Source organism: Bos grunniens, chromosome 29 (genome assembly GCF_055505025.1).
Source record: "Bos grunniens cultivar Pamir isolate PY7600 chromosome 29, Bosgru_T2T1.0, whole genome shotgun sequence".
Lineage (NCBI taxonomy): Eukaryota > Metazoa > Chordata > Mammalia > Artiodactyla > Bovidae > Bos > Bos grunniens.
The window spans coordinates 25,195,171-25,213,730 of record NC_141193.1 but is presented as its reverse complement, the minus strand read 5'-3'; the positions used below and the strand labels follow the sequence as shown (position 1 = coordinate 25,213,730).

General features: G+C 50.2%; 1 protein-coding gene across 4 annotated transcripts in view; it reads left to right on the top strand.

The window, feature by feature from the left end:
• Positions 1–18,560, top strand: part of PTPN5 (protein tyrosine phosphatase non-receptor type 5) — a 58,904-nt gene that overhangs the window by 22,810 nt on the left and 17,534 nt on the right. For all 4 annotated transcript variants that reach the window (XM_086385160.1, XM_086385161.1, XM_086385163.1 and 1 more), the window contains one exon: positions 1,468–1,546. In XM_086385160.1, coding sequence (XP_086241286.1) covers positions 1,522–1,546 — 25 coding nt within the window. In that variant the 5' untranslated portion in view covers positions 1,468–1,521. Of the gene's footprint in view, positions 1–1,467; positions 1,547–18,560 lie in introns of those variants that run through there.

Below are 18,560 nucleotides of genomic sequence, written 5' to 3'. Positions count from 1 at the left end.
AAAGGACATGAGTTTGAGCAAGCTCCGGGAGGTGGTAAAGGACAGGGAAGCCTGGTGTGCTGCAGTCCATGGGGTCGCAAAGAGTCAGACACGACTGAGTGACTGAGCAACAGCAATTGGAAGGATCCTGGGGCATCTGATGGTCTTAACAGGCATGTTGCTCAGTCAGGGTTCAGAATGGGCCGGAATGCAGAAGCTCCTATGGCCTCAGCAACAGATGTTTCTGGACCCTCTCTCCAGGGCACTGTGGCTACCATGGTTCAGCCCTCAGAATACATTTGAAAAGTGCAGGGGAGAGGTTCTGATTGTCCCAGGCTGGTGGGCTTGTCCAGCCGCGGATCAGTCAGCTGCTGCTAGGGGTCGGACCAAGGGCAGGCAGAGCCCCTGGAGCCCACGCTGTGCAGCAGGCCCTTCCCAAAGCAGGGGAAGCCCTGAGAACAGAGCAGTCACTCAGGATATGTCAGACGACACAAACTTCCTGAAAAATGAAAGTGAAAAGGGAAAGTCGTGTCCAGCTCTCTGCAACTCCACGAACTGTAGCCCACCAGGCAACTCTGTCCATGGGATTCCCCAGGCAAGAATACTAGAGTGGGTTGCCATTCCCTTCTCTGGGGCATCTTCCTAACCCAGAAGATACCCAGACAGTATCTTCTTTACTGTCTGAGTCACCAGGGAAGCCCACAGAAACTCCCTGGGGTCTGGATAATCTCCAGCAAACTTTTTCCAGCTTTCTGGGTAAAGGAGAAACTCTAGACCCAAGCCTAGTCCTGAAAGGTACCCTGATAAAGAAGGTTTTCTGATTTCAGAAGGAAATAGAACATTTAGAATATGCAAATACATTGACAGCTACTTTTTCTAGCTATTTCTAGAGAAGAGTTTTGCATACCACTTTGTACTGCCTGAGCCACAGGAAATGGGCAGGGCATGGGGGAGGGCTGGACACAGATTGTATGTCACCCAGATCCCTCTTGACCACTCATGGTTCAAACCCACAGAAACTCGGAGGCAGAATGGCACAGCAGTGCAAATGTGAGCCTGGAGTCCTAGACTGTAATTTCATACCCCACTCTACCCGAAGGTGCTGTGTGACCTGAGGCAGGATACTTAATTTCTCTGAGCCAAGTGGAATGATCCCTAATTCATGGGGTCCTGGTGAAGACTCAGTGTGATAAAGTTTGTGAAGTGCTTTGCATGACGTAAGCCCTCCTATGGTGGAGATATGGTGCTGATGGTGGTTTAGTGATGCTGCTACTGGTTATCCCACGTGGAAGACACCTGCAAAACTCTGCCCCTGCCTCTCCAGCTTGACCCCTCCGTAGGTTGGTCTTTTCCTCAGGTCCCCCTAATGGGACAGGGTTATTCCAAAGGACCCGGTGCAGGAAAGGAAGGCTTTTCCTCTTTGCTCAGGGTTTTGTCTTGATCCCCACTCATCAACAGCCTCACCTCCCATTTTTCGTCCTGCTGCAGGAGTGAGAGCAAGAGAACCACACTGCTGATGACTCCGAGGGAGGGGCCCTGGACATGTGCTGCAGCGAGAGGCTGCCCGGTGAGTCTTCCCAGCACCCAGGTGCTCCCAGAGCTCTGAACGGAGGCAGAGAGTCCCCAAGGACCCTGGGGCTGGAGGAGAACCTGGGTGGCTGTGAATCAGCTCGAGAGGAGTGACTTGGCTGGTCTGTAGGTCTTCGTTTCAGTGAAGATTTGTTTTGCGAATCCCTGATGTCTTTCTGATACCATTTGGAGCTGCTCTAGACTCAGCTGGAGGGAAGAGCAGGCAGCTGAAGGTGTGTGGGGAGGGTGGCGAGACGGGTGGAGAGCTAGGGAGTCCAGACTTGACTGGGACATGACCACTGGCCAGTGGTATCCTGGGCAGACTTCGAAAGGTAAGATGAGGAAACACAGCCTCGCCGTGGCATGAATCAAGGGTAGGGGGACGATGTGGAGAAGCGCCTTGACAGGGTGGGGAGAAGCCTGGCTGTGAACATCCAGTTATACTGCCTGAGTCCCATTCACTGCTCTTGTGCGGAGTGTGGACCGTGGCCATTGCTGTCACCACAGAGCTATTACCAAGGCACTCCTGCCCATGAGGTGGCAGGCCATCCCAGTTAGAGACCAGATACCTAAGTCATGATAAATCGCTTTGGAAGGAAGGAAGGAAGGAAGGAGGGTGGAGGAAGTTATTTTGTGTGCTTTTACCTTTTATGAAAGTTTTTATTGATTTTTCCCTCCTAATAACAAACATCCATTGTAGAAATATTAGAAAATAAAGACAAGTTTAAAAAAAAAAAGGAAAAGAAAAATCACCATAATCCTGTCACACCGCATACATTTTCATATTTCCTTTTCCAAAAGTGTTAGTGTTAATTACTCAGTCATGTCCAACTCTGCAACCCCATGGACTAGCCCACCAGGCTCCTCTGCCCATGGGATTTTTCCAGGCAAGAGTACTGGAGTGGATTGCCATTTCCTCCTTCAGCAGAACTTCCCGACCACAGATCAAACCCAGGTTTCCTGCATTACAGGTGAATTATTTACCACCTGAGCCACCAGGGAAGCCCCTCCCTTGCCAGACCTCTTTGTTAAGGAAAAATCAACAGCTTTTGAATTCTAATTTTGAAGTCTCAGACCTGTTCAGTTCAGCTCAGTCGTGTCCAACTCTTTTCGACCCCATGGACTGCAGCACACCAGGTCTCCCTGTCCATCACCAACTCCCGGAGTTTACTCAAACTCATGTCCATCAAGTCATCCAACCATCTCATCCCCTATTGTCCCCTTCTCTTCCCGCCTTCAATCTTTCCCAGTGTCAGGGTCTTTTCCAATGAGTCAGCTCTTCGCATCAGGTGGCCAAAGTATTGGAGTTTCAGCTTCAGCATCAGTCCTTCCAATGAACACCCAGGACTGATCTCCTTTAGGATGGACTGGTTTGATCTCCTTGAAATCCAAGGGACTCTCAAGAGTCTTCTCCAGCACCACAGTTCAAAAGCATCAATTCTTCGGCACTCAGCTCAGACCTGTAGCTTGTCAGAAACCTCATGATTGGCAAGGAAGCTTAGAGTATTGAGTCTTCAGCGACCCTCTTTAAGAAAGACACAGAAAATAACCAGGTGTGACTCTAAAGCGATGACTGTTTGTTTTTTTAATTTATTTATTTTAGTTGGAGGCTAATTACTTTACAATATTGTAGTGGTTTTTGCCATACATTGATATGAATCAACCATGGGTGTACATGTGTTCCCCATCCTGAACCCCCCTCCCACCTCCCTCCCCATCCCATCCCTCTGGGTCATCCCAGTGCACCAGCCCTGAGCACCCTGTCTCATGCATCGAACCTGGACTGGCGATCTGTTTCATATATGATAATATACATGTTTCAATGCTGAGAGAATAGCGATGACTGTTTAAGCAGTTGTTTTATTCACACCAGGAGCCAGGACCCCAGTAACTGATGAAGCGCCTCCGGCGTCCTAATGAGCATTTGGCCCTTTGACGTAATTCATACCTTGTCCAGTAGGGGGTGCCATTGCTCAAAACACTTCTGATGGCCTGTTAAAGTAGGCTAGGGCTTTCCTGGTGGCTCAGATGGTAAAGCTTCTGTCTACAATGCGGGAGACCTGGGTTCGATCCCTGGGTCGGAAAGATTCCCTGGAGAAGGAAATGGCAACCCACTCCAGTACTCTTGCCTAGAAAATCCCACGGACGGAGGAGCCTGGTGCAGGCTACTGCCCATGGGGTCGGACACGACTGAGCGACTTCACGTTCACGTTTAAGGTAGGCTAGGATGGATGCCATCTCACCAGAGTCCTTGTGGGAACCCAAAACAGCTATCTTGAGGAAAAAAATTCTCCAAAGGGCTATGAGAGCTGTCCACAAACATCTGAAAGGCTATGTTATGAAGGGGACAGCATATCCATTCTGTATGTCTCAGAAAGAGGGTATAAATCCAATACATAAAAATTTTAAAAAGAGACCTTGTTGGCCCACAGGATACAGAACTTTCTTTTTGACTCTAAAAGAAATCTGGTCCCGGAACTTGATAATTCAAGACAAAATGAGTGTTCCGTCACTCGAGGCATTCAAGTATTGTCTGGATAGACGCTGGAAATTTCCGCAAAGGGTGGGAGGTCGAGATGACATCACAGTCCTTTCAACTATTAAACGGTTCTGTGATTCAGATATGAGTCATAGAATTCAGAGATGATTCTACAAAGGGATGGCCCCACTGGCTAGAAAAAAATCTACAGAAAATAGGACATAGTGTATAGGAATCCAGAGTAGCATAGTGTGGAGGAAAGAACTCCGGGTCTGGCCTTAGAATGCGGCTGTTCTGTATACAAGCTGTGTGTTTATGGACAAGTCACTTAACCTCGCTGGTGCTCTAGTCCTTTGTTTGTGAATGGAGACAACAATGTGTACATTTATCCTCACCAGGATGAAATAAATGTAATCACACGAGCAGTCATTCCACAAATACTTGTTAAGCACCTACTGTGTGTCAGATGCTATGCTAGGAATATAGTGGAATGTGCTAGGAATAAGCATAGTCCTTGCCCTGCTTGGAGCTGCTTCTGGAAAATAGCATGAAGCCACTGCAGAGAGGCTGCAGTAATAAGCGTGATGTGTTCCAACCCTCTTTCCCATTCCTCCCCAAAAGCCAACAACCAGCAGAGGATGGAAGGGGAGTAGTGATCACCTCCACAGGGCCAGCACATTGCCCTCCTGGTGCCAGGCACTGTACTAAATGCTTTTACATGTAAGCCAAGGGGCGGGGACACCAGCAGGGTATGTGAGGAGTCAGCTCATTCCTAACACTCTCTACTGGGAGAGAGCGTCAGAGTCCACAGGTAAAGGGCTCGAGCCCACAAATCCACCCTCCACTTCAGATGCCAGTCACAAGCCCAGGTTGTTACCTGTGCTTTTTGGTGACCCGCTACCAACTGGAGGTTCCAACAACCCCCTCCAACTCAGGATGCCAATCGCAAGTCCTGAAGGTCACCTGTACTTCCGACCTATGATTGGCTCTATATCAGAGGTTCCCACAACACTGCCCTCAGGTTTGCTAGAATGGCTCTCAGAACTCAGAGAAACATTTTTAGATCCCCAATTTATTATAAGAGGATATTAAAGGATGCAGAAGATGACCGCCCAGACCGAAGACAGTGCGTCGGGCAGGGTGTCGGTTTCCCTGCTTGGAGGCCCCTTCCTCTCCCAGCACCACTCTCCCCGCATCTGTGCGGTCACTGGCCCGCAGGCTCTCCAGTCCTGTCCTTTTGGATGTTTCCTGAGGCTGTATTACATAAACACGATTGATTAAATCGTTGGCCATTGGTGAATGATTCCATTTTGAGGTCAGGCCTGGGACTGGAAAGTTCCAGTGCTCTAATCACATGGTTCTCCTGGCTACCAGCCCCCATCCTTGGGTGGGATCCAAAAGGCACCTTCCCTGAAGCATTTTCAGGAGCTAAAGATGTGACCAAATATTATCTCATTGCTCTTCTAGCTCAAGAAATTGCAAAGGTTTTGGAAGATATGAGCTAGGAACTGTGGATAAAGGCCAAGTATATATGAGAAATATATATTTTGGTCATCTGAATGACCAATTATAAATTTCTTCTGAATCATAATATAGTACATATCTCACTCAGTCCTCTCTGCTGCCCTAGGAAGTTCAGTTCAGTTCAGTGGCTCAGTCATGTTCGACTCTCTGCGACCCCATGGACTGCAGCATGCCAGGCTTCCCTGTCCATCACCAACTCCCAAAGCTTGCTCAAACTCATGTTCATCGAGTCGGTGATGCCATCCAACCATCTCATCCTCTGTCGTCCCCTTCTCCTCCTGCCCTCAATCTTTCCCAGCATCAGGGTGTTTTCAAATGAGTCAGTTCTTCGAATCAGGTGGCCAAAGTATTGGAGCTTCAGCATCAGTCCTTCCAATGACTGATTTCCTTAAGGATTGACTGGTTTGGTCTCCTTGCAGTCCAGGGGACTCTCAAGAGTCTTCTCCCACACTACAGTTCAAAAGCATCAGTTCCTCGGCACTCAGCTTTCTTTATAGTCCAACTCTCACATCCATACATGACTACTGGAAAAACCATAGCTTTGACTAGACAGACCTTTGTAGGCAAAGTAATGTCTCTGCTTTTTAATATGCTTTCTAGGTTGGTCATAGCTTTTCTTCCAAGGAGCAAGCGTCTTTTAATTTCATGGCTGCAGTCACTATCTGCAGTGATTTTGGAGCCCAAGAAAATAAAGTCTCACTGTTTCCATTGTTTCCCTAGGAAACAATGATTGCCCTGGGAAATTAGGTATTATTTCCCTAGGAAATACAATGATTGCCCTAAGAAATCAGACATTATTTGCTATCCCCCATCTCATAGAAGAAAGGGGCTTTCCTGGTGGCTAAGACGATAAAGAATCCGCCTGCAGTGCAGGATACCTGGGTTCGATCCCTGGGTCCGAAAGATCCCCTGGAGAAGGGAATGGCTACCCACTCCATTATCCTTGGCTGGACAATTTCATGGACAGAGAAGCTTGGTGGGCTACAGTCCATGGGGTCGTAAAGAGTCAGACACAACTGAGCTACTAACACTTTAAGTTTTCTCATAGAAGAAAGGACCAGGGTCCAGAGAAGTTAGAGAGTCTGTCCAGCTTCGTTTAGCTGGTGTTTGGTAGAGGGAGGCTTTATTCCAGGCAATTTCCTTCCGGAGCCCAGGAGCCACTGCCCCATTCTGTTTCCTTGTCACCATTTAGCCATCATCTTCTCCTGGCACCTTGTGGACTGAGGCAGAAGTAACTAAGGTGTGTATGTCTCCAGGGAGGCATTAGGAGGAGTTGGGTGACGTCACTATGCCTGTCTCCATCTGTGCTCTTGCTCTGGGAAGCCTGCCTGCCAGGGCTCAGGCAAGTTATGTGCCCCTCTAGACATCTTGATTGATACTGAAATAACTTTTTGTCTGTTTCCTCCATGGGGCCATGAGCTCTTCGAAGGTAATGGCCTCTCTCTTCCATCCTCCGTGGCAGCATTTATTCACTCATCTCTTCATCCGTTTACTCACCATTCATTGACCACCTCCATGTGCCAGGCACTCTGTAAGTACTAGAAATTAACAGTGAGCCAACCTGAGAAAATTTTCCACCCTCACAGGACAGGATCGTGAACTAGCTAAGATCAGGCATTCTGAACCCAAACGTGGCTCCACCACCGGGGTGATTGTGGGCAGGCTCCTTAGCCTCTTAGTACCTTCCGTTTACAAAAACCGCAAGAATAACATTCACTCCCATGTGGAACTGTTGGAGGATGAAATGAATGAATGGAGCGCAAAACAGTGCCTGGAATGTAGCGAGTATTGCATAAACATCTGTGGGACTTCCCTGGTGATCCAGTGGCGAAGAGTCCCGGCTCTCAATGCAAGGGTCCGGGTTTGATCCCTGGTCAGGGAACTATGTCCCACATGCCGAAACTAAAAAAGATTGCACGTGCTGCAGTAAAAATTGAAGATCCTTTGTGCTGCAGCTAAGACCTGGCATGACCAAATAAATAAATGTTAAAAAAAATACATAGGCATTGCTATTAAGCAAAAGATAGACAATAAATAAGGAGAATACATAGTAGGGCAGATGGTGATAGTGCTATGGAGAAATCAAAGCCAAGCAAGGAGGGGTTGGAAAGGACTGGGACGCGGGGGTGGGGTGGGATGGGGCTTGGCATTATGAATAGGGTAGCCCTGAAACCTGATAAGGAGTAGACTTCCACAGTTTTCATCAGCCAGAACCACTGACCTAAGCCTCCACTTGGACCTAAAAGGAGATCGAGATATACAGGACCAGAGACTTGGGACATTGGGCCTTTAGAATGAGCCCACGGGCCTGGCAAGCAGTTGCATAACGATGGTGTAAAAATACAGCCCTTGAGTAATCTCTCCCCCTCCCAGCTGTCTTCCCCACTGGGCAAGACTAAGAGGCAAGGCAGAGTGAGGACCAGCCATTCCTGGGTGACTCACTCATTCCTACACACACTGCCAGGCGGGGGCAACACGGCCAACATTCCTGGGGCCGCGGTCATCCAGACCTGAGCTGGCGCCAAGCAGGTCATCCAATCCTCCCAGACTGAGATTTCTGGGCGAAAACATCATCAGGCATCGCCAACACCTGCAGGCAGCCCACAGCTGCCCCCGGGACAGGCAGGCTCGCTCGCACGCCCGGAGGCGTTCCACGCAGGCGCACACGTGCTGGTGTTTGCTCACTTGTCACAGCCTCATGCTCATGTATTCACGTGCACGTCATACCCACACTCAGTCCCCTGGGCACACGCAGCTGCCACACCTGCGCGTCTTCTTCCTCTTGCGCACCCAAGACCTCTCAGCTCCATTGCCCTGTCATCCAGCCCTTTCCACGAGAGATGAGCTTAGAGGCGGACACGCTTCCTTGTTCACTGTTTCCTCTTTAGGGCTCTTTCTTTCCTGAAGCCACACCCCCTTCTCCTGCACGTGCAGATAAGCAGGCTTGTTCCTTCCCTCTGCTTCTCCACCCTGTCCCCAGCCCTCACTGCATGCAGTTCCTAGGTGCTGTGATGGACAAGGGCGTGCACACACTCCCCTGTGTGCACATAGGTTTTTTTCCAGCATGCACACACTCTTTTCCACATGCTCACCCTCCTCTTGTACTTCCCCCTCGCTTGCTCACTTCCTTGCTCATTTACTTGCTCACAGTCACCCAAACACACTTATACATGCAAACTCACACTCCCCAACCCCCCTTCTGTGTGTAGGTGTTCACATTTGCGAGGAACGAGGCAAGCCTGCTGATGCTGGGGCCTTGGCTCCTGCCGAAAGCACCAGTGCAGGCCTGGCCTGGGACCAGCAGCTTCCTCAGGGCCGTGGGGCAGAGGAAGGAGGTGAATAAGGGGCTTCCTTGGCTTCCCTGGTGGCTCAGTGGTAAAGGATCCACCTGCCGATACAGGAGACATAGGTTCGATCCCTGATCCCAGAGGAGCCCTCATGCCGCAGAGCAGCCAAGCCCATACTCCACAACCATTAAGCCTGCGCTCTAGACCTGGGGAGCTGCAGCTACTGAGTCCAAGCACCCTAGGGCCCGTGCTCCACAACGAGAGAAGTCCCTGCAGTAAGCAGCCCACACGCCAGCACTGGAGGGTAGTCCCTTCTTAACACAGCTCGAGAAAAACCCACGCAGCAACAGAAACCCAGCACAGCGAAAAATAAACAAAGATAAAAGTATGTGTTAAAGAAGACAACAGTAGGTGCTGATGATGGCATGATGTCACCGTGTGTTGTTCACAGCACTGCCAGCAGGCAGCTTCATGGGCAGGCCTGTTCCCGACGTTGGCAGGGACCAAGGTCAGACTGCAGGTGGGGCGCCACCCCCTGCCCCGTCCTGCATGGTGGGGGCTCTTGTGTGCATGCATAGGGGCACGTCAGTCTGTGTGTGCAAGCACGGTCCACACTCCACCCTGCTAGCTGACCCTCGGTCACCCCTCAGACCTAAAGATACCCTTGTGGAAGGCCATGTCTCCCCTCAGAAGGGTGTTCCTGCCTTCCTGAAGGCTTCAGGCCATTTGGACAGAGGGTCCTGGAGTCCTCACTGCCAAAGCATGGCCTGAAAAGAGGGGCATGGGCACATATCCTGGGCCCAGTGGACCTCTCGTCTCCTGGGGACTGGTATGGCCAGAAGGGAGGGAGTGCAGGGCCCTGCTCAGCCTGGCTGTCTGGGGCTGACCCAACCCCAGGGATTTTTTTTTCTTTTTTTTAGCTGTGTTGGGTCTTCACTGCTGTGTGGTCTTTTCTCTAGTTGCAGCAAGTGGCAGCTGCTCTCTAGTTGTGGCTTCATTGCAGTGGCTTCTCTTGAAGCCACAGGCTCTAGGGCCCTCGGGCTTCAGTAGCTGTGGCACGTGGGCTCTGTAGTTGCAGCTTCCGGGCTCTAGAGCGCAGGCTCAGTACTTGTGGCACACAAGCTTGGTTGCTCCATTGCATGTGGGGTCTTCCTGAACCAGGGATCAAACCCATGGCTCCTGCATTGGCAGGCGGATTCTTTACCACTGGACCGGCAGGGAAGCCCCAGCCCCAAGGATCTTAACAGGAGTTGGTTAATCCTGCAGAGGCATCTATGGAGACAGTCACCAAGGCATGGAATCTCCCTCCAGAAAGCCAATGAAATTACTTACGGCATGTTGGTGAACCCATTCAGACAAAGAGAAACTCAGGGGTCCTTGGCAGTCAGCTCTGTTTCACTAAGTCTATGAATCGTGGCGGAGTCCTCTCTCTACAGCTCTCCCAGTTCCAGGACGCGGGCAGCTTGAAGGGTCCTCTGCTTTCGTTCATTCTTTCCACACTGGCCCTTGGCCCCACTTCCAGCTCAGCTGGTTTTGTTTAGACCTGGGAGAGGAGAGGGTGGTGATGGTTGGCAGCTTTAGAGTACTGTCAGGCATACTCCCCTGTGTGCGGCCTGGTTACCTTCAGAGGTCCTCACAAGGCCCCTCTCTGGTTTTGTTCATTTATTTTTCTCTTTTGTCTCCCACTGCCGTGTCCCTTCTCCTTGTAGTTAATGTGCTCTAATGTTTCATGTGTATTTTGTTCCTTTGTTTCTGTGTTCTCTTGTAGAACAGGGGGCAATATTTCGTGCATGTGTGTCTATTTTAAATTTGTACCTGTTGCATTCAATCTCATTCTTCTCGTCAGCAGCCCCGTTTCTGAGATCCTTCCACAGTGCCATCTGTCCTCTGACCCTTTGCTCCCAAGCCTTGCAGTGTATTCCCCAGTGTGTCTCTGGATCTGCACATGGCCTACCAGCTCCCCCAAGCGATGGACGTGTAGGTGCCCCCCTCCTCCCAGCCCACCACAGGTAGCACAGGAGGGAACTTTGGCTTGTGTGTTTCCTGGGACTGTGTAAGGATTCCCCACCCCCCCCCCCCAGCGGAAGCACTCATTTCTAGAGTTTTCTACTTCCCAGATTGGTTCCAGCAGAGAATCTGAAAGAAACTGGAACACAGAAAACCAGGAGGAAGTGGTGTGGGTGGAGGCTAGGGAGACACACAGGAGCATGCTGGGCCATTATTGATGGCCATGGCGGGGATCTGGGTCCTTATCCCAAGAACAAGGGGCAGCCATTGAATAAAACTACAGCAAGGGCTCAGATTTGTTTGCTTTTTTTTTTTTTTTAAGGAAACAGTGGATCTTTAGTGCCAGAAGGACCCTTAGAGATCTCTAGGCACACTCTGAATTTACAGTAGGCCTCTGAGGCCCACAGAGGCCATGAGATGCCGAGGGCCACAGAGCCCACTAGTTAACAGAGCCAGAACTGCTAGCCAGGCCCCCCGCCACTTGGCCAGTGTTGTGAGCCTCCCTGGTTGCCGAGGGCTATCTGAAAGCAGCAGCCTCTGCTGGGCTGGGGTTTGTCAGCATATCTGTCCCTGGACGGGGGAGGCAGGATCTTGGGTCGACCTTGCTCACCCCCTATCCCCTGGACTTTCTAAGACCTCTGAGGGCACTTAGCAGGACCCACCCTCCTGCTTCCAGGGAGGGAGGCCTCAGACTATCAGACACCCACAGACCGCCCTATGAAACATCCCTTGCTGGCTCAATGAGTGAGAACCGAAACAGAGGGTTAAAGACATGCACGCCAGTCCTGGTTCTGCCTTTTACTCTCTAGACCTCAGTTTCTTCATCTGTGAAGTGGGAGTATGGAGCAAGAGGCTCTTCCAAGTCTGTCCCCCCCTCGCTCCATGTTGGTGCTTTCGTCTCAGGCACTTGGAACCTCTGGCCCCACCTCTCAGGGCCTCTCCATGTGTTCTTTTAGTTCTCACCGTGGGCTCGAGGGAGGAAGGCACTGCACCCTCAGAGTTTCACTGACCCTTTTCACCCTTGTACTTCTGGGCCTCCGCTCCAGAGAGGCACAAAGAACCGAGCCTTTGTTTGCAGCAACAAAGCTGTTTGCAATTTCAGATAGAACCATTTTATTATATGCCATCCAAAGAGTACTTGAGTTGGCTTTTGTTTTGGAAACTTGTTAGCATTTCAGATTTAATTAACTGAGAGAGACAAAGCTTCCCCACTTCTGCCACCCCCAGCCCATGTCCACTCCATCCACCGACCCCAGGTGCCCGCCGGCACCCTCAAAGTCCCTGCCCACGTAGGGTGCAGGGCCCCCACTGTCCTGCTGAGGGGCTCGCCTGGCAGATGAAAGGAAAGTCCTGCTGCCTGCCCCTTGTGCTTCCCTCCCGTCTTCCCCTTCCTCTCTAAATTCTGCTGCTGTTTACTGAGTGTTCACCATGTGCCAGGGACCATGTGAAGCACTGGGCATTTTTTTTACCTGATGGCATCCTCAGACCCCAGCTAGCAAGACTTAGTGGATCTGTTGTCTGGAGGAGAGATTGAGTTGCTTCCCCAGGGCCACACAGGTTGTCAGTGGCACCATCGGGGTTCAAACCTAAGTCTGGTGATTCCAGAGCTTTTGTTGGAAGTCCCCACAGAACGAGCTTCCTGTCCAGAATACAAGCCTCTTGTAGAGACTGCCGGGGCTGCAGTCCTGACTCGGTGGGGCCAGGTCCGAGAGCTGGCTCTCGTTACAGGCGTACTGCCCTTTACCGCACTTCGCTTCCCAGCTTCACAGACACTGCGTTTTTCATGAATTGAAGTTTTGTGGCAACCCTGCATCAAGCAAGTCTGTCAGTGCCATTTTTAAAGCAGCATTATTTTTTAAAGTTGTACATTGATTTTTTTTCAGATATAATGCTACTGCACACTTAATAAACTTTAGAAGAGTATAAACGTAACTTTGTATGCATTGGGAAACCAAATAACTAGTGTGACTTGCTTTATTGCGCTATTTGCTATATTGCAGTGGCCTGGAACTGAACCCATAGTGTCTCTGAGATACTTGGAAATCTACTTCCCAAGAGCAGCCACACGTTGGTCCTGTTCTCATCTCTTGACAGGCCCCCTTCCCCTAGCACAGCCTCCTCGGGGGTCTGCAAACAGCACTCAGCCTCCTGCCCCTCTAGCCTCTACTCCCTTCCTCCCCACAGTGAGGTAGGAGCAGCAATCCTATAAACAAGTGTCCATGTCTGAGGGTGGGGTTTCACACACAGTGATGGGCTGTGGCGCCAAGCACCATTTCCCACAGGGATGAGGCAATACTTGTGAACGCGTGCATTCTTAAGGTCAGGCATGCGTTCTTAAGAATGCCCAGGTAAGGAGAGCAGATCACTGGAGGTAGTCTCATCTGGTGGGTTGGTTCGTGGTATGGGCTGTGGCTGCAAGCTGCCTGGTTTCTGGTCTTAGCTTCTGCCCATTATCAGCTGACCTCGGCCAAGTGACTGAGCACCATGTGCCTCAGTTTCCTCATCTGTAAAATGGGAGTGAGAGCAGTACCTCCTAGGGCTATTGAAGATTAAATGAGTTAATATATATGAAGCACTTAGAGCAGCCCCCACATGTGGTGAGCACTCGGTAGGCCTTAGCCCTCAGTGGTCCTGGCTCCGCCTGCGGCTGGCTGATAACCTACAGCAAGCCACTTTCCCTCTTGGCCTCAGTTTCCCTGTTTGAGAAAGCAGCGGACTAGACCAGATGACCCTCAGGGCCAGTCAGACTCTGCCCATCAGTGGTTCTAGAAGCCCTGGCAGGGCTAAGCGTGGTGTTCCGCTGGTCAGCAGCCCTGTGACTGTGTCGGTATGGTGGGTAGGTCCCTCCTAGCCATGTTTGGGAAGGGAAGAAAAGCTGAATGGGCCAGGAGCTCCCTCCTCATGTCAACAGGAACAGGCTGAGCCAGCCTCCTGCTCCAGTCCTGATGGATGGCAGCTGGCAGCTCCAAGGATGAGTCACCAGCAGGAGCAGCCGTGGGTTCCTGGGCTCAGGTGTTGCCAGCTCCAGGGCACACGCTGGCTGCAGAGTTTGGTGGTGGGACCTGGGTGCCAGGTGACAGGAGAGGGGTCACGGTGTTGCCACTTGCCAGCTAAACTCTCAAGGCCCTTTGCCTGCGTGCTCTACCCAGAGCCCCTAGAGCTTTGGCCCAGGGTACAGAGCCCCTGCCTTCCCGTGAGCCTCCCTTTCATATGATGCAGGCTTTGAGGAGCCGTCAGCCAGGATCAGGCACAAAAGCCACACCACCACCCCCATGCTGCTGGTTAGGGTTCAAGGATCCCCCAGACATAGGGGCTCCCTCCTTGCCTCCCAGGTTCTCATCGTCTCCCCGCCTTTGCCATAGTGGCCCTTTCTTGAGCAGCAGTTTGGGAAAGCAGAAAGATCACTGGGTATCAGGAAGACCAGGGTTTGCCTCTTGGGTCTGCCTGTACTTGGGCAAGCCACTTCAGCTCACTCAGCCCAATTTCCATGCCTGAAAAATCCCCTTCACCCCATGCAGGAGGCAAGCCGGTGAGGAGCCGGGTGTTTCGTCGCTGTCAGCAAGCTGCCTCTGAGTCAGGGCTCCATGCGTGACAGAGGAGCTACCTCGCTGTGAACTACTGAAAAGCCAGTCCTTGACACAAGCACCCGCCTCTCACCGGCAGAACGGGGTTGGTGATGCTAATGCCTACCCCCCAGGGTGGGGGGCTGCTGCCGAGAGAAGCAAAAGGAGCTGCGTGCACACAGGCGCTCCGGGAGCTGCATGGGGCTGCCCAGAGAGCTGGCGCTCTCATTCCCGAGCAGGACAGTGAGTGGAAGGATGGACAGAGTGAGGAGAAGGGCCCGTGTGATCTCTAGGAGCAGAACCCAAAGAACAAAGTGGGCCAGGACCTCAGTGGTTCACGTGGGCAGGCACGGTGTTGTTCACTGCTGTATGTGCTGTGCTGAGTCGCTCAGTCGTGTCCAACTCTTTGTGACCCCATGGACTGTAGCCCGCCAGGCACCTCTGTCCATGGGGATTCTCCAGGCAAGAATACTGGAGTGGGTGGCCAAGCCCTCCTCCAGGGGATCTTCCCAACACAGGGATCAAACCCAGGTCTCACACATTGCAGGCAGATTCTTTACCATCTGAGCCACCAGGGAAGCCCGTTCACTGCTCTGTGTGTATCCATAAAACCTAGTCCAGTGCTTGGCACAGCATATAATTGGTACTCAACGTGTGTTGAACTCACACATGAATGAGCAGAGACTAAAATCAGCCCAGTTCTCTACCTCCCTCTGCCACCTGATCACAGACCTTCACTCCCCACCCCTGAGATCTGAGGTTCTTAACCTGAGGTCCATGGATCCCCTCCAGAACTATATACAGAACTGAGGGTGTGTGTGTGTGTGTCTGTGTGTGTGTGCAGGCATCTTCCTGAGTGAAGACATGTTAGATTTCTGTCCAGGAAAGGTTTTAAATAAGCCCAGCCCTGAAAGGTACACGCTCAGTTGGATTCACCTGGACTCCAGGACTGCCAGGTACTCTGTAAGTTTAAAAAAAAGACCAGCCTCCACCCTTGTCTCTGAAAGGTACATACAGGACCCTTCAAACCTACAGTTTTTCTTCCACCCCCATAAGGTGCCAGGCAGTTAACCTGCCATCTTTCATATGCAAATGTGATGGTGGAGCATCGTCAGGGGACCAGTGTTCTGAGTGGCTGTGCTCCTGTTGGGTGGGTCTCACAGAGCCTTGCACTCCCTCTCCATCTCTCCAGTCCCCCCACTTGCATTTAGACGCGACAGGTCAGCATCAGGGCCCTGGACCCAGGAATACTAACCAGGCCTTGTTATATCTGAACTCAGAACGGTACCCTCTTTTTAAAAATATTTTTCCTCATTACAAATATTAATAAATAAATATGTATATACATATATATTTATCTCTATATGTATGTGCCCATTATTATAGGAAATTTAGAGTAAGTAACAATGAAAAATATCACTCTGTTCTCACCATCCTCCAAAAACTATTGTTACTACCCTACTTCTGTTCTTCCCACGTACCGTGTATGAAGTTCATTGAGCACTTACTATGTGCCCAGCATCCACTGTGCTTCATGCTCACTAAGCACCACTTGAGTTAATCCGTCATCTTTTTGTTGTTGTTGTTTAATTTTACCTGCAATGGGTCTTCATTGCATGAACTTCTCTAGTTGTGGCACACGGGCTTAGTTTCCCCGAAGCATATGAGATCTTAGTTCCCCACCCAGGGATCGAAGCCTCGTCCCCTGCATTGGAAGGCAGATTCTCAACCACTGAACCACCAGGGAAGTCCCCAACCTCTCTTCATTCATCCGGGATTCTCCACCTTTTTATATGCATGTTTATACTTTCTTAGTTTTTGAGGCCAAGCAGAGAAAGCTGTTTTGTAACTTTGCCTTTCTTACTCCACACCATTGAAATTTCTTCCCCTGTTATTAAATATTCATCTACAGAGTCATTTTTAACGGCAGCATGATGATGTTTTATTGCAGGCAGGTTCCAGGCTTCTCAGACTGGGGTGCATGTACCCCTGAGGGCAAAGCCACAGGATAAATGTAGAACATTTTCCTGAAGCATAAATTTGATTCCAAGCTTTGGGAGGGGAAAAAAACATTAAGATCAAAACAAGTGCAGATATGCCACAGAATAGAATAAAGAACGCTCATGAATTTTAAAACAAAGCAGCAAAGACCAGGTCATGTGACTTGCAGTCTTTCCCCAAAGACCCATGTCCCCTCCACTCTGAAGATGGGAGAAACATCTGAGAAGCTCTGAGCTCTCCCTCTTCTTACAATTAAGGGAACTGAGACCCAGGAAGGAGAACGGATTGCCCAGGGTCCAGTGTGAGTGTCACAAGTCAAGCCCGGTAGCCTCTGAGCTGTACCTGTCCCACCCATCCATATTTGCAATCACGTATCGACCACTGTTTCTGAGGGTGAGGGTGGAAAACTTGCGGCTTGAGTAACTGACCTTCTGCTTAGTCGTGGAAACTTTCGACTTCCGATGCGATCCATCTCTTAGCAGCGGCTTTTCCTTTTTCACCTTGCTGGCCAGGATCTGAGGTGTCTGCTCATGTGGTTAGTAACAGTAGCCTCCCAGGGCAAAGGCAGAGGCCCCTAGGCTCCACCAGCACTTAGATTTTTCACTTAATGTGCTATATGGTAAATACGGATCCACGGGCCTGTTTTACCCAGCTGACTTGAGCCTTTAAAGGCAGGAGTTACATTTGGTCATTATTATCTGATGTGTCTTGAGCACTTAGTGCCAAGATGGGTGCCAGGTGCCAAGTTGGATGTTTCATCTATAGGATCTACTGTCGTCATCACAGCTTTTCTTTTCTTTAAATTTATTTATGTATTCATTTATTTATTTGGTTGCGTCGGGTTCTAGTTGCTGCGCATTGGCTCTCCAGTTGTGGTGTACAGGCTTTCTAGTTGCAGCACGCGGGCTTCGGGGCGTGTGGGCTCTTAGTTCCTGTACCAGGAATTGAACCCACGTCCCCTGCATTGCAAGGCAGACTCTCAACCAATGAACCACCAGGGAAGTTCCCAGCACAACTTTTCAAATGTATCATCGTCCTTGTCTATCACTTGTCCATCCTCATTCACTCACCACAGAAATATTTACTGTAGACCTACACCCTAGCGCTGATGCTATATGCTGTGGACAATCATGATGACCGAAACTGCTCTTCCCGTCATGGAACTTACAAAGGACTGGGAAAGATGATATTCAACAAATAATTTGGACACACTATAGGGAGTGTAATGTAGTTCAAGGGACTGTCCAGGTTCAGTTCAGTCACTCAGTAGTGTCCGACTTTTTGCAGCCCCATGGACTGCAGCACGCCAGGCCTCCCTGTCTATCACCAACTCCCGGAGCTTGCTCAAATTCATGTCCATCGAGTTGGTGATGCCATCCAACCATCTCATCCTCTGTCGTCCCCTTCTCCTCCCACCTTCAATCTTTCCCAGTATCAGGGTCTTTTCCAATGAGTCAATTCTTTGCGCCAGGTGGCCAAAGTATTGGAGTTTCAGCTTCAGCATCAGTCCTTCCAATAAATATTCTGGGCTGATTTCCTTTAGGATGGACTGGTTGGATCTCCTTGCAGTCCAAGGGACGCTCAAGAGTCTTCTCCAACACCACAGCTCAAAAGCATCAATTCTTAAGCACTCAGCTTTCTTTATGGTCCAACTCTCACATCCATACATGACTACTGGAAAAACCGTAGCCTTCACTAGACGGGCCTTTGTTGGCAAAGTAACATCTTTGCTTTTTAATATGCTGTCTAGGTTGGTCATAACTTTTCTTCCAAGGAGCAAGCATCTCTTAATTTCATGGCTGCTGTCACCATCTGCAGTGATTTTGGAGCCCCACAAAATAAATTATCTCACTGTTTCCATTGTTTCCCCCATCTATTTGCAATGAAGTGATGGGACCAGTTGCCATGATCTTAGTTTTTTGACTGTTGAGTTTTAAGTCAGCTTTTTCACTCTCCTCTTTCACTTTCATCAAGAGGCTCTTTAGTGCTTTGATTTCTGCCATAAGGGTGGTATCATCTGCGTATATGAGGTTATTGTTATTTCTTCCTGCAATCTTGATTCCAGCTTGTGCTTCATCCAGCCCAGCATTTCACATGATGTACTCTGCATATAAAAGTTAAATAAGCAGGGTGACAATATATAGCGTTGAC